At 43.3% G+C, this 21,467-nt stretch overlaps 1 protein-coding gene across 1 annotated transcript in view; it reads left to right on the forward strand.

The window, feature by feature from the left end:
- LOC121567480 (immunoglobulin superfamily member 11) overlaps window positions 1-21,467 on the forward strand; it is a 112,993-nt gene that overhangs the window by 85,824 nt on the left and 5,702 nt on the right. Inside the window, exons 3-6 of the mRNA XM_045220991.1 lie at window positions 11,385-11,548; window positions 17,465-17,672; window positions 18,093-18,248; window positions 19,390-19,512. Coding sequence (XP_045076926.1) covers window positions 11,385-11,548; window positions 17,465-17,672; window positions 18,093-18,248; window positions 19,390-19,512 — 651 coding nt within the window. The remainder of the gene's footprint in view (window positions 1-11,384; window positions 11,549-17,464; window positions 17,673-18,092; window positions 18,249-19,389; window positions 19,513-21,467) is intronic.

The raw sequence follows: 21,467 nt of genomic DNA on the forward strand, positions 1-21,467 counted from the left end.
CTGTCTGCAGCTTTAGCCGTCTTCTTTACCAGCACTAGCTAGCTGGGGTTTATCCGGCCATGAGGGCCCCTGGCCTACTTTAACGTTCCTCTCACTCACTGTCGCTGGTCACTCACTGTCGCTGGTCACTCACTGTCGCTGGTCACTCACTGTCCCTCGCTGCAAGGCCCTTATGTTCACAGTCACACCGGACTGGAGTGCTGAGAAAGACCAGGACAGAGTGGATGGCTGGATGCAGTCCCCTGAGAGCGAGACAGTTTAGAGAGCTCTGTCTCGTTCCACCCAGGCCTGTATTTACACATAAACATTATATCTCACAAAAGCCCCTCTTTTCACTGATTGTCAATAATATCAGTGAAAGGGGACATCATGGTAGAGTCCTGCACTAGAAGGCTATGTTTAACTGCAGTGATGCTTCAGTGCCATCCTGTGCATGGCTACTAGCACTTTCTCATCAACCATCACTCCCTGTTCTCTGTGACCTGTGTGGAGACTGGGGAAGATAGCCTTCTCAGTCCTGTGAAGGCTAGCACGGTGGTGTGTATTAGTGTGTGGGCTACTGTGGGGCAGCTACTTTCAGTGTAGGAGGAGTGAAGTGTCTATGTTAGGGACTGGTTGGTCAGTTGGTGATACTGCTGAGTAGTCGGAGTAGTAGTAGTAGTACTACAGTGTAAGGTAAGGTAATGTGGGGCAGTGGCAGTGTTTACAGTAGCATTGTAGGGCAGTATTAGCCTAAGTTATGTTGAGCTGGCTGCTTCAGCATGGAGCAGGCTAGGGCAGGCAGTGTGTGGGCTGGTGAGGGGGATGGCTGTGGCTGGGGGGGTCACGCGAGCTGGGGCCGGGCGGGGGAGGGAGGAGAGGGTTTAAGGTTCTTTCATTAGGCTGGGCGCAGCGAGAAGAGGGGGCCAGCTGGATTAGGCCTGGACAGTCATGTGAAAAGTTCGGCAGAGAGCTGACATCATCCAGTGACCAGCTGAATTCCCCAGCCAATCAGCATTGACGTTGTTCAGGGCAGACTGAAGGCACTAGGCTAGGCTAAGCCCCGTTGTTTTGCTCCTGCCGAGGTTGTGTGCAGAAGCTATGGGGACACCTTGTTAAAATATGAATTGGTCTCTTTAATGTAGTCCCTCAGGTGGCTTCAGAGTGAGCGACTTGAGTCTCATCCCCACACTGTTCTAGTCTACATATCATGCAAGCAGCAGCATGTTCCTCAGAAACAGCTTCTAGAACACTGTTTATAGTTTTTTTTGTTCATGTCAAACATTTATGCCACTGTACTGTGGAGTTCAATGAGGAATTCTATGATGAGGAATTCACAGGTTTCAGAGACAAGATGGGTAGTCATAGTCCATTCATGGAGAAGTTCCTTGATATAGAGGACATCTTAAAGGTTAGCCAGAAAAGGGCCAGTCGAAAAAGTGAGTTTGAAAGACGTCAGCTAAAGCAGAGACAAAGCAAACATTGTTGCTTGTTAGAGGAGTGTCATTTCAGAGAACTCTTGTTTTTTCCCCCCTCTCTGCGACGCTTTGAGCGGAGTCATTTGTAAGGTGCCAAGAAGCAGCTGGGCCCAGCTACCACCTGAGTTTCACACGGTAGGGCCTCGCAGGGCCCTCACAGATCACAGGCCCTCTCTGTGAAAGCACCGCGCTGTGAAGCCCCTGGGCCCCAACAAAGGTTCTGTGTGTGTGTGGCGCCATGTTTCTGCCTCATACTGACTTTTTTTGTCTTTGGGAATGCTTTGGTCTGGTTCCTGTCATTCTGTTGCTGTCCAGAGGTTCAACAATCATGGCAAGGCCACTGGGAGTGAATATGAATTCGGAATGGTGTATATGTGAGAAGATATTGGGGAAGCAGGGATGTACCCTACACAAGCAACGTGGTGCCATTAACATCAACTTATACATAGCTTTCCTTCCTTTCAGGAGCATTAGAATAGCACTCATTTTTGCGATGTTGGTAAAGAAATCCCAAAAGGGACTATGTTTCATAGATAAATGTGACGAGGTGTGAAGGAAGGAGTCAGGCGCAGGAGGTAAAATACCGAAGTCCAGAGTTTATTCCTTTTACATAAATCAAACGCCCAAAGCGTCAAACGAAACTATTACAAGGGAAGACATCCACCTTGGCATAAACACAGTGAATAGTAGCTCAACCGCGCTACACGCTCTCATAACAAACAATCACTCACAAAGACAAGGTGAACGGAGGGAATACTTATACACATACTAATTAGGGGAATGACCACCAGGTGTGTGTGATTGACAAGACATAACAAGTGGAGTGATGAGAATGGGATCGGCAGTAGCTAGGACTCCGGTGACGACGAACGCCGAAGCCTGCCCAAACCAGGAGGGGGGGCAGCCTCAACGGAAGTCGTGACAATGAATAAAAAAGGGACTACGTTTCTGTAGTGACCCAGCTGAGTGATTAGGTCAGATCTTTCCTCCATCCTGGAGTGCAGAGTGTTTGTTTTCGCCTCAGGCCACCCAGTAATGTTACAGCAGCAGTGTACGCCAGCCAGCCCAGCAGCAGTAGATCAGAGCATCAGGGCATCTGTTTGAAATAGAATTGAAAGTAGTGACATGAATAAAATAACCCATGAATAAAAGCACGGGCCTGTGATGCAAATAAACCGGCTGGGAGAGAGGAATTTCGAGTGTGGCTGGCATGGAGAGCTGTACAGAGAGCGAGAGAGAGAGAAAATGACATGTTTTCAGTTCAATCCCCATGCTCATTTGTAGCATTGCAGGCTTCCTATGGGCATTAAGGGCACTGGTGCACAATAGAAGACTGTTGTCGTGTCTTAAACAACTCTGATCCAATGACTCCTTGTGGATCTTGCAATCTTAGGAGGAGATTCTCACATCATTTAACCACTGTGTGTGTAAGAGAGAGAGAGACAGATCTCCTCTCAGTGGTATGGTTCCCATGCATTAATAAACAGGAATTTTTAACACTAGGCTCCTGGATGAAAAGCGAAAACTGTTTTAAGCGAGCTGCCCGCTGCAGGCTCTTTTTGGACTGCCTAAGGTGACTTTTTCCATTAGAGTTCCCTAGGAACACAAACACAGCCTCACTCCCACTGTCAGTGAATGGACATATATACAGTACAGTACAGTCGGCCTCCAGAGAGGAGGTATAGTGCATAGTAAAGCCCAGTTAACGATAGTAGTAGTGTACTCCACATCCTTCCAGGCTGGCTCCGGGGCTTCAGCGGTGGAATGGAAGACAGGATGTCTATTAAAAAGTCATGGGACGAATGTGGTAAACAAAATGGGTGTGACATTTAGCTCATTAGCATTACACACTGTCCTACACAAGCCGAGAGAGGGGGAACACATCGATGTACAGTACATAGCACTCAAGCGTGAGTGGTTCAACTTCAAACTACAAGACTAGGGTTGAGCAATTCAACATGTACACCAATGCTTTTTCATAAAAGGACGGTTCCCTTACTCTTTCTGTGGACAGTTTATTTATGCATAAGCATTTCTTTCTGAGCCTTTCAGAGATTCCCCACTGGGCACAGACATCACTTCAACGTCTAGTTTTGGTTGAGTTGTCAACTAATGTGAATTCAACGTGAAATCAACAAAAAATATCACCACGTCAATGGATTTAGGTTAAAAGTTAGATGAAAAATTAACGAAATTCTCTTACGTTGATGACTTTGCAAATCCAATTAGTTTCCCACATTGATTCAACGTCATCACATATAATTATTTTGTTGACATTACATTTTTGCACAGTAGGTCAGGTGCAGCTCTGTCTCTAAAACATGTAAAGTAGTCAACTGATTATTCATGTAGTTTTTGGAACAAACATTCACATACATTTTTCACATTCTGGTGACCTTATGAGAGCTTAATAAAAAAATGTCAGGTGGTACTGTACATTTCTCCCTGAGGCCTCTTATATAAGGATGGCGGGGGAATGGATGTGGAGGTGGGTTCTGGCTGGTATGCTGGGGCTGTTTTGACTCCTCATCAGCCCATTACATTTTAAGAAACATCACTAAGTACTTTTAGTAGTCCATTATCCACCATTAAGTACTCACAAGTTTGGGTATACCATTTAACAGTCCTGGATATAACCATTTTCACTTTTCCACAAAGAGGTTAAGCACAGCAACACTATCAGGCATGCCAGCCGATCACTTCACCTTCCTTTGGCAACTCAAATATCACTCAATTTCCCCAATGCTTTGTGTGTCCCCAAGGGATGGCCAGGCCATGTGCATACATCTCTCCAGGCAGTAAGATTTGAGTGTGGTGACTTCTGTAGTCATGAGGGCTTAGGGTCTTGAGCACTTGTCCCCATAATCCAGTGTTTTGAAAATGAGACTCCAGCTGTTCGGGGCAGAAAGCTGCAGCCTTGGAGGAGTTTGGGGAGATGAGCGCTTGTGCCTTCCATTTTGCCTCGAGGTCCTTTTTCTTCTTGGGTAACTGGCTTCTTTTCTTTGCACTGCTTTATCTACGATATAGAATACAGTTATTATAGGGCTTAGAAAGTATTAAAAAGGTATTTACAGTACCAGTCAAAAGTTTGGACACACCTACTCGTTCAAGGGTTATTCTTTATTTTTACTATTTTCTACATTGTAAAATGATAGTAAAGACATCAAATCTATGAAATAACACATGGAATCATGTAGTAACCAAGAAAGTGTTAAACAAATCAAAATATATTTGATATTTGATATTCTTCAAAGTAACCACCCTTGATGACAGCTTTGCACACTCTTGGCATTCTCTCAACGAGCTTCATGAGGTAATCACCTGGAATGCATTTCAATTAACAGGTGTGCCTTTTTAAAAGTCAATTTGTGGACTTTTAAAGAACTTTGAACGTTTCTTCAAGTGCAGTCGCAAAAACCATCAAGCGCTATGATGAAACTGGATCTCATGAGGACCGCCACAGGAAAGGAAGACCCAGAGTTACCTTTGCTGCAGAGGATAAGTTCATTAGAGTTAACTGCACCTCGGACTGCAGCCCAAATAAATGCTTCACAGAGTTCAAGTAACAGACACATCTCAACATCAACTGTTCAGAGGAGACTGCGTGAATCAGGCCTTCATGGTCGAATTACTACAAAGAAACCACTACTAAAGGACACCAATAAGAAGAAGAGATTTGCTTGGGCCAAGAAACACGAGCAATGGAAATTAGACCGGTGGAAATCTGTCCTTTGGTCTGATGGCCAAATTGGAGATTTTGGGTTCCAACCGCTGTGTCTTTGTGAGACGCAGAGTAGGTGAACGGATGATCTCCGCATATGTGGTTCCCACCGTGAAGCATGGTGGAGGAGGTGTGATGGTGTTTGGGTGCTTTGCTGGTGACACTGTCAGTGATTTATTTAGAATTCAAGACACACTTAACCAGCATGGCTACCACAGCATTCTGCAGCGATACGCCATCCCATCTGGTTTGCGCTTAGTGGGACTATCATTTGTTTTTCAACAGTACAATGACCCAACACACCTCCAGGCTGTGTAATGGCTATTTGACCAAGAAGGAGAGTGATGGAGTGCTGCAACAGATGACCTGGCCTCCACAATCACCCGACCTCAACCCAATTGAGATGATTTGGGATGAGTTGGATCGCAGAGTGAAGGAAAAGCAGCCAACAAGTGCTCAGCATATGTGGGAACTCCTTCAAGACTGTTGGAAAAGCATTCCAGGTGAAGCTGGTTGAGAGAATGCCAAGAGTGTGCAAAGCTGTCATCAAGGCAAAGGGTGGCTACTTTGAAGAATCTATTAATATATTTTGATTTGTTTAACCATTTTTTGGTTACTACATGATTCCGTATGTGTTATTTCATAGTTTTGATGTCTTCACTATTATTCTACAATGTAGAAAATAGTAAAAAATTAAGAAAAATCCTTGAATGAGTAGGTGTGTCCAAACTTTTGGCTGGTACTGTACATGTCATGTCTTTTGGGTTCAGAACAGACTTGGGTTCAGATATTATTTGAAATCGTTCAAATACTTTGAGCGTTTGATTGTGGCTGCCTGCAGTGCCAGATGGGCAGGGTTGGCACTTTTGGGATAATTTCATTGGCTCCTTTGCGCCAGGCTAGCTCACTAAGTGCAGCTAAAATATTTGACAGAAAACTAATTCTACTAGAATCCAGATTTGGTTGTTTGGGTTCAGAGGTTTTAGTTGTCACCTAAGGCCATACAGTGAGGGAAAAAAGTACAGTGGGGGGAAAAAAGTATTTAGTCAGCCACCAATTGTGCAAGTTCTCCCACTTAAAAAGATGAGAGAGGCCTGTAATTTTCATCATAGGTACACGTCAACTATGACAGACAAATTGACGAAAAAAATCCAGAAAATCACATTATAGGATTTTTAATGAATTTATTTGCAAATTATGGTGGAAAATAAGTATTTGGTCACCTACAAACAAGCAAGATTTCTGGCTCTCACAGACCTGTAACTTCTTCTTTAAGAGGCTCCTCTGTCCTCCACTCGTTACCTGTATTAATGGCACCTGTTTGAACTTGTTATCAGTATAAAAGACACCTGTCCACAACCTCAAACAGTCACACTCCAAACTCCACTATGGCCAAGACCAAAGAGCTGTCAAAGGACACCAGAAACAAAATTGTAGACCTGCACCAGGCTGGGAAGACTGAATCTGCAATAGGTAAGCAGCTTGGTTTGAATAAATCAACTGTGGGAGCAATTATTAGGAAATGGAAGACATACAAGACCACTGATAATCTCCCTCGATCTGGGGCTCCACGCAAGATCTCACCCCGTGGGGTCAAAATGATCACAAGAACGGTGAGCAAAAATCCCAGAACCACACGGGGGGACCTAGTGAATGACGTGCAGAGAGCTGGGACCAAAGTAACAAAGCCTACCATCAGTAACACACTACGCCGCCAGGGACTCAAATCCTGAAGTGCCAGACGTGTCCCCCTGCTTAAGCCAGTACATGTCCAGGCCCGTCTGAAGTTTGCTAGAGTGCATTTGGATGATCCAGAAGAGGATTGGGAGAATGTCATATGGTCAGATGAAACCAAAATAGAACTTTTTGGTAAAAACTCAACTCGTCGTGTTTGGAGGACAAAGAATGCTGAGTTGCATCCAAAGAACACCATACCTACTGTGAAGCATCATGCTTTGGGGCTGTTTTTCTGCAAAGGGACCAGGACGACTGATCCGTGTAAAGGAAAGAATGAATGGGGCCATGTATCGTGAGATTTTGAGTGAAAACCTCCTTCCATCAGCAAGGGCATTGAAGATGAAACGTGGCTGGGTCTTTCAGCATGACAATGATCCCAAACACACCGCCCGGGCAACGAAGGAGTGGCTTCGTAAGAAGCATTTCAAGGTCCTGGAGTGGCCTAGCCAGTCTCCAGATCTCAACCCCATAGAAAATCTTTGGAGGGAGTTGAAAGTCTGTGTTGCCCAGCGACAGCCCCAAAACATCACTGCTCTAGAGGAGATCTGCATGGAGGAATGGGCCAAAATACCAGCAACAGTGTGTGAAAACCTTGTGAAGACTTACAGAAAACGTTTGACCTGTGTCATTGCCAACAAAGGCTATATAACAAAGTATTGAGAAACTTTTGTTATTGACCAAAAACGTATTTTCCACCATCATTTGCAAATAAATTCATAAAAAATCCTACAATGTGATTTCTGGAAAAAAAAATCTCATTTTGTCTGTCATTGTTGACATGTACCTATGATGACAATTACAGGCCTCTCATCTTTTTAAGTGGGAGAACTTGCACAATTGGTGGCTGACTAAATACTTTTTTCCCCCACTGTATTTGATCCCCTGCTGATTTTGTACGTTTGCCCACTTACAAAGAAATGATCAGTCTATAATTTTAATGGTAGGTTTATTTGAACAGTGAGAGACAGAATAACAACAAAAAAATCCAGAAAAACGCATGTCAAAAATGTTATAAATTGATTTGCATTTTAATGAGAGAAATAAGTATTTGACCCCTCTGCAAAACATTACTTAGTACTTGGTGGCAAAACCCTTGTTGGCAATCACAGAGGTCAGACGTTTCTTGTAGTTGGCCACCAGGTTTGTACACATCTCAGGAGGGATTTTGTCCCACTGGCTAGGCCACTCCAGGACCTTAATGTGCTTCTTCATGAGCCACTCCTTTGTTGCCTTGGCCGTATGTTTTGGGTCATTGTCATGCTGGAATACCCATCCACGACCCATTTTCAATGCCCTGGCTGAGGGAAGGAGGTTCTCACCCAAGATTTGACGGTACATGGCCCCGTCCATCTTCCCTTTGATGCGGTGAAGTTGTCCTGTCCCCTTAGCAGAAAAACACCCCCAAAGCATAATGTTTCCACCTCCATGTTTGACGGTGGGGATGGTGTTCTTGGGGTCATAGGCAGCATTCCTCCTCCTCCAAACACGGCAAGTTGAGTTGATGCCAAAGAGCTCCATTTTGGTCTCATCTGACCACAACACTTTCACCCAGTTCTCCTCTGAATCATTCAGATGTTCATTGGCAAACTTCAGACGGGGCTCTATATGTGCTTTCTTGAGCAGGGGGACCTTGCGGGCGCTGCAGGATTTCAGTCCTTCACGGCGTAGTGTGTTACCAATTGTTTTTTTGGTGACTATGGTGACCCAGCTGCCTTGAGATCATTGGCAAGATCCTCCCGTGTAGTTCTGGGCTAATTCCTCACTGTTCTCATGATCATTGCAACTCCACGAGGTGAGATCTTGCATGGAGCCCCAGGCCGAGGGAGATTGACAGTTATTTTGTGTTTCTTCCATTTGCGAATAATCGCACCAACTGTTGTCACCTTCTCACCAAGCTGCTTGGCGATGGTCTTGTAGCCCATTCCAGCCTTGTGTAGGTCTACAATCTTGTACCTGACATCCTTGAAGAGCTCGTTGGTCTTGGCCATGGTGGAGAGTTTGGAATCTGATTGATTGATTGCTTCTGTGGACAGGTGTCTTTTATACAGGTAACAAACTGAGATTAGGAGCACTCCCTTTAAGTGTGCTCCTAATCTCAGCTCGTTACCTATATAAAAGACACCTGGGAGCCAGAAATCTTTCTGATTGAGAGGGGGTCAAATACTTATTTCTCTCATTAAAATGCAAATAAATGTATAACATTTTGTACATGCGTTTTTCTGGATTTTTTTGTTGTTATTCTGTCTCTCACTGTTCAAATAAACCTACCATTAAAATTATAGACTGATCATTTCTTTGTCAGTGGGCAAACGTACAACATCAGCAGGGGATTAAATACTTTTTTCCCTCACTGTACATAGCCTGTGTTATATAAATGTATATTCCTTTCTTGTTGTATTAACTTTTTAAATTCCTCACTAATCTGAGATGAATGTAGAGATTGATTTAGAAAGAAAACATTGGAGTTTCTCAATATTGGAGATGAATAGACTGACCTTTAAGATGATTGACAGTGACTTTTTTTGATTATTTTATAAACTTTCTCAGATTTGACCTGAAAGACAATAATAGCCCGACAGCCACATTGTAAAGTAGAAGCAAAGCTTGAGAGCAATTGAGTGGCAGTAGCCACAACATCTTAATATCATTTGTAATATCGCAGAGAAGTGTTTCAACCAATAGGCCTACCTTTAATACTTTAGTCTCTATCCCAATGGATTTAAAGGCCCAATGCAGGCATTTTTATTTAAATATGAAATCATTTATGCGTAACAATTTAGTACCTTACTCTAATAGTTTTCCATTACATTTGTCAAAAATAAACAAAAATAGCTTTTTAGCAAAAAAATATTTCTCAAGCAATAATTTTTCTAGGACTGTCTGGGACTGGTCTGAGTGGGGATGGGAAAACTGAAAACTAGCTGTTATTGGCAGAGAGGTTTGGAACTCTCTTTGTTATTGGTCTATTCAAATGTATTCCACCTGGTGAAGGGAACCAGGCAAGCAAAAACTCCCCATTGCAAAACCTGCTGATCAACCAGCAACTATCAGGAAATAACTTTTTTCACACTTTTACAGTATTAGTTTCAGCAGATGTACAATATGATACAAAATGAAGGGGGAAAAGTTTTGACTGCACTGGGCCTTTAAAACTCTGTTACTAGCCTGTGTGGTACACTATCTCTCAAGACGTGCTCACTGAGATTCTCGTGTTTCTCTCCTTCTGGAGCTTGGGCTCCGGGCTGAAGTGTGCTTGCCAGAGGAACAACGTGTAGGAAGTGGTTTTAGTCAGACAAGGAAGGGGTAACGACCAATCTGTCAGTGATAATAACGTGACAGCTGGCTACATGCATACTCCTACCTATACAATTGGTTTACGTCAGTATCATCACCCTGCATTATGGCAGACAAGGACTCAGGACATGCCCAATTTCTCTAAGTTGATTACGGACATTGTGTTCCTCACTATGTTCAGATAAGATTACTCCCACCGGGCCTTGAACATAGATAGATACATTTTACGGTAGGATGTAACCCAATTGAGGCTGTAATATGTTTAGCGGCTCCAGAAATAGGTTGTTGTACATACTTTCTCCCCATCTATCAATTTCATGACAGCTAAACAGGATACCGATTGGTTCATTTGGGATGATAGCACCTTATAAGTATTAGACGTATTCTTCCAAACCGATCCTACTGTTAGTATAGATAGAAAGTTGGTGGCCTATAGAGGGTTGGGAGAAGTACACATGATATAGTCTTATAATAATAATAATAATATGCCATTTAGCAGACGCTTTTATCCAAAGCGACTTACAGTCATGCGTGCATACATTTTTCGTGTATGGGTGGTCCCGGGGATCGAACCCACTACCTTGGCGTTACAAGCGCCGTGCTCTACCAGCTGAGCTACAGAGGACCATAGTCATTAGTATTCCTGCTTTTCTTGTATATATTTAGTTCGTACAGATTTTATGGGATATTTCAAAATAGACTTGGATGTTTGTTTAGCTGTGGAGACCAGTTCAAAAAAGGAGCTTCGATATTACATTGTGTTTATTTTGCTGTGCAGATGGAAATGTTGAGATAGGGTTGGGTATGACTTTGTACCATTAGATTAAACGTGACCTTTCGGTTTTAAATATACTGCATATCCATTTAGAAGTACAATATGCTGGAACTTTACTCTTCAACCATAAGAGATTTGAAAAACAATTCTTGGACTTATGGAGTGACTGAACCACTTTCTGCCCATGATTCACCAATACCTCCAAGAGCAAGGATTGCAGTGATCTCTAGTCTAAATGAGTTAACCTTACTTTTAGGCTATATCAAAAGCATTTAAATGCTTTCGAGTATGACTTGCTGTTAAGTATTTCATATACAGGAAATGTCTCTATCCACAGTAAATGTTTACAGGAAGTGTTTCTATCCACCCACTAAATCTCTCTGTATGTTTTTCTTTGTAGTGAGTGTGAGGGCGTTGGATGTCACAGTGACCCAGAGCAGCATCCAGGTAGCCCGTGGCCAGGCGGCCATCTTGCCCTGCTCCTTCTCCACCAGCGCTGCTCTCAACAACCTCAACATTATCTGGATGGTCATCCCGCTGTCCAATGCCAACCAGCCCGAACAGGTAACCCTCCTCTAAACATGTGTATGTGATCTGGGTTGTCTGTGTGCCTCAAAACCGTGTTATCAAATCAAATTGTATTTGTCACATGCGCCGAATACAACAGGTTCACTATCTTACAGTGAAATGCTTACTTACAAGCCCTTAACCAACAATGCAGTTTTAAGAAAGAATACCCAAAAAAAAAATACACAAAAAAATACAATTTAAAATATTACGAAATAAAAGTAACAAATAATGAATGAGCAGCAGTAAAAATAACAATAGCGAGGCTATATACAGGGGGTACCGGTACCGAGTCAATGTGCGTGGGCACCGGTTAGTCGAGGTAATTGAGGTAATATGTACATGTAGGTAGAGTTATTAAAGTGACTATGCATAGATAATAAACAGGGAGTAGCAGCAGCGTAAAAGCAATGCAAATAGTCTGGGTAGCCATTTGATTAGATGTTCAGGAGTCTTATGGCTTGGGGGTAGAAGCTGTTTAGAAGCCTCTTGGACCTAGACTGCATGTGTGTGCAAATTTGGACAAGTTTGGATATTTTTCAGTTGCATGCACCTCTATGTACAGTATGTATGTATGAGCTAAAGGCATTAGCTGTAGAAAGCTAACACAAGTCTTCAGGACTCAGGCAAGGTTACCGTCCCATACACCACCATCACATCCCTCTCCACAGTTCCATACACCTACGCTCCCTCCCTAACCAACAAAATCTCTCAACACAACTATTATTGACGCGCCAGGCTGGTCACCTCAATGAGGATTTGTGAATATACTGGACTGTATTCCCATGTGACCCACATGAGTCGCACTCTGACAATATTCACACCGCACGCATCTGTGCCAGGCCCCCTGGGTATTGTAGTGTTTGGAGCGTGGCGTACGGCACATACAGCACCAAACTAGTCCCTGTGAACAGACTTTATCTGTAGCCGAGCCAGAACCGGATGTAATCGGCTGCTCCTGCATGCCCAAAGAAGGTCGCTGTTGTGTTGTATGGCCATCAAACAAAGCACGCAGGTTTCTCCTGGTCTGCAGCTGCAGGCGCCACAACCTCACCTGCCTCCAACACGTTTAACCTCATCCACATAATGTAATAATCTTCTGCACTAATTAACCTGGAGCAGCTGTTCTCACCACACACACAGGCACACATGCACACACACACACTCAGATAAACACACGCATGCGTGGGAGCACGCACACACACACAATCAGGCAGATAAGCACACACATGCGTGGACACACCACACACACACACACACATGCACACACAATGAGAAGTAATAACAGGGGTGTAAATTTGGTTTTAGAAGTGGGGGGGACATAATTATAAATCTGTTTTTATCCAGTCAGATAAACACTCCAAACAGCCTACCCGACCGCTCGGAGGCGTCCGCTTGGTCCTAAAGCACAACATTGTCTCGATTTGTATCACATTCCAATGATAAAACTGGATGGGACAAAAATGCAATTTCAGAATGTGGGGGGGAACATGTCCCCCCTGTCCCCAGTGAAAGTTGCGCCCCTGAGTAATAAACACACTTACATGACACAAATGCACACACAGTAAACACAATCAGAAAAACATACATACTGTACATAGAGAGGCATGCAACTGAAAAATATCCAAACTTATCCAAATGTGCACACAAGTGCACACACACGCACCATGCTCACACACCACACCTACACACAAGGTTGCACTGCACAGGTATGTACCCACACACACACAGAGGCTGTTTTGACACAGTCAAACGCACAGATGGAGGGAATATTGCTAACGTAGAGCCATTGGCTGTCTTAACCTCCTTCACGCCTGTCTGAGCACCCTTTTGGTGTAAACGGCGAGGCTCGGGACACATTGTGTCTGGATGATTCTAGCAGGAAGGAATTATTCCACCACATTCATTTGGTGACGTAGTCTCAGCGGAGAACAGATGTGCTGTGTGTGAGTTGTGCGCCACCTCAGGCTTTCAGGCACCGCCTCAACAGGAAGAAGACAGTCAGCTCTAGGCTAGCACGACAACACCTCATCAGAGCGACAGTATAGTACAGTACAGTACAGTATAGTATAGGATAGTATAGAAGTCACCTATACTCATCAACTTGGGTAAAGTAGTTTGAGTGCAGCACAAGTATGTAAAATTGTCCACACGTTACAATAGATATGTTTTGCACCAGAGTCACTACCAGTAGAATAACCAGTTGTAATTACCCTGTAACAAGCTAGTAAATACATACAGTTATGACCTAATGTACTTACCACTTAACTCTAACTTAAGCTTTAACTTTTTTTGTATTTTCTTGCGAAACAGAATTAACATTGGTAAGAACTGAGACATTGTCTGTAGTTGACATGCTTATTAAAGGTATATACAGAAGTTATTCCCTAAGAGGTATATTGGAATAATACCAGTAATATAAAGTATTGCCGTACCATAACAACATTTCGTACAGGTGCAAGTTCAGTGAATGCTTCAAATAGAGAAACTTTGCAATTGTTTTTATTTCTATCACAAGCGTGCTAGTACTGCTTCTTCATGTTGTCTGGTGGGCTGTCTGAAAGGTTCACTGTGGTTTGAGTGTACACCACTGCCAGTGTTGTGACAGCACAAGGCCCACTCTGTAGGAAATGGCTGTCATGAATGATTATGGTTCGAGCCATACACCATGCATAATTTCTGAAATGATCTCATAAATGTACGTTTATGACGCATACATTATTTTTGTAGACAACAGACAATAATTAAAAGCGTACAGACATTTAAAGTCCTACGTTTTGTCGCGTGTGAAGTTTGATCACAGTATTCCATTTTATGATTTTATATGATATAAAAATTATATGGTTTATTTTAATTTATATGATTAGTCTTTCTAAGAACCACGGAAGTGTTAACACTGGAAATGACAGGCCTCGAGGGACCCCACTTTGAACAAATGACGAGTCTTTTGGACGTCAATATTCTAATGTTGGGACCGGTATCCAACTATGGAATAAAAAGGCAGCGTTTACAATGCACACTAATTCTTCATCACTTACCACAAATAGGCCTATGCATACTTGTTTGTTTATTAGGGCAGACTCTCTCTGACTGCTTTGTGTATTTGGTATCTTTTAAACCATCCCTGAGGTTAGGAATAAGATATAAATAAGTTGTTGATTGAGTTTAGTTCACCCAGCTTTAGATTAAACGTGAGAACATCAGTCGTGCTCCTCAAAGACTCAACTCATAAACCATCAACCTTTTAGGCTGACTGACGATCAGATCCCTTTGCTCACTTCGCAAAGAGAGCTCTTCTAATTCTTCAGTTTGTTTACTCTAATCTTCCATGTTTAGCCTCAGATTAAAGGGGCAATCTGCAGTAGCTACATCCATTTTTGGACTGATGTGTCCATTGATTCTTGAAGAATATCACATATAAATCCCTCATGAGCTTAGTTCAACTGTCGTACCCCATCAGAACCCAAAATATAAGCTTGTTTTACTCCAATGTTTGTAAACAAAGTAAATATAAACAAAATATGGTTTAAACTATACATTTGGATGGTCAATACTTCCATCCATAGCTCTGTCTATGAATTTCAGAGTGGTTACATGTCTCCAGCCCCATCCCTCAGCTTTTAGCGAAACAGTGGTGGGGAAAACGCTTTGTTATTGTTTCAACTGCTGATTGCCACTTTATGGCCAGTTGCATGCAGACGGTGGGGCCAGGTGTGTAGAGCCTTGGAAATGAATCTGTCCGTTCTCCTTTACTCCCTAATAACACACTGCGGTATCCTGATGCTAGGTGTTATAGGAAGTATAGGAGATGATCCAGACCAGGTTCATACACATTTACATTTTAGTCATTTAGCAGACGCTCTTATCCAGAGCGACTTACAGTTAGTGAATACATATTATTATTATATTTTTCATACTGGTCCCCCGTGGGAATCGAACCCACAACCCTGGCGTTGCAAACGCCATGCTTTATCAACTGAACTACATCCCTGCCGGCCATTCCCTCCCCTACCCTGGACAACGCTAGGCCAATTGTGCGCTGCCCATGAGTCTCCCGGTCGCGGCCGGCCTTGACAGAGCCTGGATTCGAACCAGGATCTCTAGTGGCACAGCTAGCACTGCGATGCAGTGCCTTAGACCACTGCGCCACTCAGGAGACTATACACCAGGGTCATATTTACTAGGCACGAATCGGAAGAAAACGGGCCGAAACTATCTGAACTTGCCCAATAAGAAATGCTTGTTTTTAACTTTTTGCAACGTTTTGCTATACGTTGTGCCCTAATGAATACAACCCATGTCATGGCTGATGAGAATGTTGGGAGGGGGGTTGTTCAGTGGTTTACAGGCAGGGAGAGGGGATGGCATGGCAGAGGGATATGGCAGTGGACATGGTCTTTGGGGCCAGGCCAGTTCTTACTAGGGATCACCGCCATCTGCACTCTTTTCCCGCCTACGCGTTAGATCGCCATATAAGTTAACACGAGAGCGAGAGGTGATCTCACGCACACAGATACTCAGTGGCTGCTGCGGTCGCGGGTGCGTTTGGGTCTCATCACAGCTGAAGGGCTGCCTATTCATCTGCACATAAGAGGACAAAGCGTACAGCACTCAGGAAACTGCGGCGCCGCAATTTACATGCAGTTAAGCAGCAGTGCAGAGGGAGAGATGGAGGGAGGAAGGGAGAGGGGAGAAGATCACGCAGCCCTACTGAGATGGTTCTGTGGCTCCCTGGGTGCTTTGAACAGAACAGTTCAATGGGGGTTCTTTCAAACAACGCTGAATAGCCTCCCTGATTCCCCAGGATGCTTTTGTGTGCCTGGCTGAAGGGCTAGGTGTTTTTTATTTAGAAGGTGCACGCAAATGGCTGCTTCTAGCAGAGTTCAAAGCAACAAAAAGCTTTTGAACACCTTCCGACTCTCAAACATGCAGCTCGGAAGAGCTCAAATCAACAGGAGGTTTTATTTCAATAGTACTTATATATTTGTTGATGTTTTTCCACTTTGGCATCCCTTTTCTGAAGAGAAATTGCATTGCTGATAAATTGATCATGTCAATGGCGTTAGGCTTCTTCATATTATTACCATAGTTACCATAGTTTGGTGTTTTAGTTCCTTGTTGTGTATGATTGTAACAGTATGTTGACCATTTGAGCTGTGCTCCTCTTTCTGTTCCCCATTTTTAAGCTTGGAAGCTGCTCTTGAATTCATGCTTGTTGTAATGTAAAATACTTGTATAGTTCAGGACATTTTGAAATGATCATATTCTGTGTATTATCATCCTTTCAGTTGTCAAGTGATGCTTCAGTTTATACTGCAACACTAGGTCGCCATCTTGTGAAAATCTGTTGCACCTGCACTCTTCAGTGTCCAGAATCCTCATGCACTCACTTGCCTGGCTGTTGATTCTCTGTTGTTTGGTTTTATTTAACTGTGGAATGAAGTATTGCAATTTAAATAACTTAATTAAACATTACTTGTTGAATGATCTATAGTGTGTACCAGGGAAAGGCTTTTGATTAACTTTAGATGATTACATTTAACCTCAGTGGTTGTTTTTCCATTCAGATTCATACCCTTTATTTCCTCAAGATCCATCAATTCAGAGCATTATGTTTGTATCTCAATATAAACCTCTGCATCAATTGTTATCTAGGTAACCCAGGATGGATACAGTTGGCCACAGTTTCATAAACTCACACCTGGATGTACAGTGGACAGAAAATCTCTGATGTTCCATAGAAATAGAAGTGGTCATTCACACATCCTAGAAAAATAACAGAAAGGCCGACACAGTGTATGTTCCTAATGACCACCTAATGACCAACATTTCGATCCATAGGATCTTCGTTAGGTCAAACTAATGACATTCCATAGAAACGGTGTGAGTGAATCTCTGTCTTTCTCATGTCAGGTGATCATCTACCAAGGTGGCCAAGTGTTCAGTCTAGCCAACCACTTAAATGGCCGGGTGGGTTTCGTGGCCACCATGCCCAGCACAAGTGCTTCTATCTTCATCAACAACACCCAGCTGTCAGACACGGGGACCTACCAGTGCCTGGTCAACAACCTCCCCGACAGAGGGGGGCGCAACATCGGGGTCATCGGCCTCACCGTCCTGGGTAAAACACACACTGCTGCATTAGAATTACAATGAAGGAGGTGCACATATAGCCTGCCCACTCTAACTTGACTACAGACCAGGCTACTGTGTATAGCATACTGTGATAAAAATGGATGCATTAAAACTGGGAAGTGTAAACACATTGCTTATTGTAAGAATTCTATTGTATGACATTGGCTTTTATTTTGACAAAATGAGTGTCCTAAGCTGGTTTTAAAGATTACTCTTATAGCATGTTGGGACACCACAGTTCTGTATGTGTATAAAAACAAGACCTCCTTTGGATAAGAGCATCTGTTAAATTACTCAAATGTAACGTAAAATGTGAGACCAAATGCCCCTTCAGGAGGCTAGGATCTGTCTGTACTGATCGATAAGGTACTAACTATACCCCTCTCTCTCCCTCTTGTCTCTCCAGTGCCCCCCTCAGTGCCCGCATGCCGTATCCAGGGCACGCTGGACGTGGGCGCTGACATCATGCTGATGTGCAGCAGCGAGGAGGGGATCCCCACACCCAGCTACGTCTGGGAGAAGCTGGAGTCGCTCCCCAGGCTGCCCCACACCGCCATGCAAGGTATTAAACCCCTGGCCGTGGGCGTGCCCTTTTGCCCCACCTTCGCTGGTAAATCAACGAGTATCTTTGGTAACGTCACCGTGGCTCCACCTGCCCGCCCCCAACTCTGCCCCTCAGGGTGCCACCACCCACCCTGGTCCAGTTCAGGGCCTGCATTCACAAAGCATCTCAGAGTAGGAGTGCTGATCCAGGATCAGCTGGTCAACAGTTCCTGGCATTTTATTCATTATGATCCTAGATCAGCACTCCAACGCTGAGACATTTTTTTTGGAATACAGACCCAGTTTTGTGTGTGTGTGTGAGCCGTGCAGTGGCTTCTCCTCGCTCTCTCCAGCTGTGTCATCACATCACAGTGTGATTCTCACCGTACTACACTACTGCTCACTTCAACACAAGGCTACACTCCACAATAACCAATCGGCTTAGGTTTCCTTCGTTACTCATCCTCCTGCCTGTCTGTGTTGTTTTACACAGTAGATATCAACTGTACCAACACTGCCACCATGATATCTGTCTGCAAAACAGCTCATGTTGCAGAGAAGAGGGTAGTGGTGAAATCTAGGCCAGTAATCTGGATTTAGTGCTTATGTGGTTTGTTCCAAGCTCCCATGGTAGCCTTTTCTTAAAGACAGTAGTGTAATATAACATATTACTCCATAAAGTATCAGACGTATGAACAATGGCACTGTAACTGGGTTTATATCAGCAAGGTGTTGTATAACGGACAAAATATACACCAGCCGTTTTACGGTAAGTGATTTGGTGCCCTCTATTGGGTTTTTGCCAGTAGTCCCAGTTACTGTACCATATCCTAAAGCAATTTGAATAATGCTGTTATTTGAAGTAACATATCTGCATAATACTAATAAGTAAGCTGTGCTCAACAATTATTTCAACTGCCTAAATGATTAGAAATTATTTTGGTTATTTCAATTATGTAAGTAATGTATGAATGTTTTTGAACACGTTACAAACAAATGGTTACATTAATTATTAGTCCAAAAGGAATTTCATGCATATTTAATCCCAATGTATTTTAATGACATGTTTTTGTGTCTTGTCTATTTGTTCTGGGATTGTTGATGGTGTTCCCCAGTGATGTTTTAACCCCAGACTGGCATGGTTTGTGTTTAAACCCCAGACCAGATGCAAGGGACCGTAACATTGAGGAACATCAGTACCAGTACATCTGGTCTGTACCAGTGTACAGCCACCAACGCCATTGGCAAGAGCACCTGTCTACTCAACCTGCAGGTTGTGGCACGTAAGTACCCAACATCATGATGACATAAGCACGGCTTTGTGCAGTACCACTCGAAAAAATAACATTAAAATACAACACTCATGGAACTTATCAATGTTAAATCCTTGGACTTCACCTTAAAAATACACATTTTATTGTTTAAAATGATTTCACTCTGGAAATACTCCTCCAGGAATGTTTTTTTTTTTTAGGGGGTAAATCAGCTTTAATATTGCAGATAGACTGTGGCTTCTATCAATGTAATTGTCTACAGCATTTCCAATACCCCATATATATATTCAGACCCCTTGACCTTTTCCACATTTTGTTACGTTACAGCCTTATTCTAAAATGTATTAAATCGTTTTTTTCCCTCATCAATCTACACAATTATGTAATGACAAAGCAAAAACAGGTTTTCAGAAATGTTTGCTAATTTTTTATGTAAAAAAAGAACTGAAATATCACAGTTACATAAGTATTCTGACCCTTTACTCAGTACTTTGTTGAAGCACCTTTGGCAGCGATTACAGCATTGGGTCTTCTTGGGTATGATGCTACAAGCTTGGCACACCTGTATTTGGGGAGTTTCTCCCATTCTTCTCTGCAGCTCGTCTTAAGCTCTGTCAGGTTGGATGGGGAGCGTTGCTGCACAGCTATTTTCAGGTCTCTCCAGAGATGTTTGATCGGGTTCAAGTCTGGGCTCTGGCTGGGCCACTGAAGGACATTCAGAGACTTGTCCCGAAGCCACTCCTGTGTTGTCTTGGCTATGTGCTTAGGGTCGTTGTCCTGTTGGAAGGTGAACCTTCGCCCCAGTCTGAGGTCCTGAGCGCTCTGGAGCAGGTTTTCATCAAGGATCTCTCTGTACTTTGCCCGTTCATCTTTGCCTCGATCCTGACTAGTCTCCCAGTCCCTGCCGCTGAAAAACATCCTCACAGCATGATGCTGCCACCACCATGCTTCACCGTAGGGATAGTGCCAGGTTTCCTACATATGTGACGCTTGGCATTTAGGCCAAAGAGTTCAATCTTGGTATCATCAGACCAGAGAATCTTGTTTCTCATGGTCTGAGTGTCTTTAGGTGCCTTTTGGCAAACTCCAAGCGGGCTGTCATGTGCCTTTTACTGAGGAGTGGCTTCCATCTGGCCACTACCATAAAGGCCTGATTGGTGGAGTGCTGCAGAGATGGTTGTCCTTATGGAAGGTTCTCTCATCTCCACATAGGAACTCTAGAGCTCTGTCAGAGTGACCATCAGGTTCTTGGTCACCTCCCTGAACAAGGCCCTTCTCCCCCGATTGCTCTGTTTGGCCGGGCGGCCAGCTCTAGGAAGAGTCTTGGTGGTTCCAAACTTCTTCCATTTAAGAATGATGGAGGCCACTGTGTTCTTGGGGACCTTCAATGCTGCAGACATTCTTTGGTACCCTTCCCCAGATCTGTGCCTCGACAGAATCCTGTCTCGGAGCTCTACGGACAATTCCTTCGACCTCATGGCTTGGTTTTTGCTCTGACATGCACTTTCAACTGTGGGACCTTATATAGACAGATGTGTGCCTTTCCAAACCATGTCCAATCAATTGAATTTACCACATGTGGACTCCAATCAAGTTGTAGAAACATCTCAAGGATGATCAATGGAAACCGGATGCACCTGAGCTCAATTTCGAGTCATAGCAAAGGGGCTGAATACTTATGTAAATAAGACTTGTTTTCCCTTTGTCATTATGGGGTATTGTGTGTAGATTGCTGAGGATAATTTTTTTTAAATCCATTTTAAAATAAGGCTGTAACGTAATAAAATGTGGAAAAAGTCAAGGGGTCTGAATACTTTCCGTAGGCACTACATTGTTTTAATATATATTTTTTAAAATATATTTTCCTTCTTTATTATTTTCCCCTAACCGTACCACCCCTCCCCCAATTGGAGTAAACTAATGGACAACAATAATTTGTCTTCCACTTCCAGCTTAAACATACT

The sequence above is a fragment of the Coregonus clupeaformis genome, chromosome 6 (assembly GCF_020615455.1).
Source record: "Coregonus clupeaformis isolate EN_2021a chromosome 6, ASM2061545v1, whole genome shotgun sequence".
Lineage (NCBI taxonomy): Eukaryota > Metazoa > Chordata > Actinopteri > Salmoniformes > Salmonidae > Coregonus > Coregonus clupeaformis.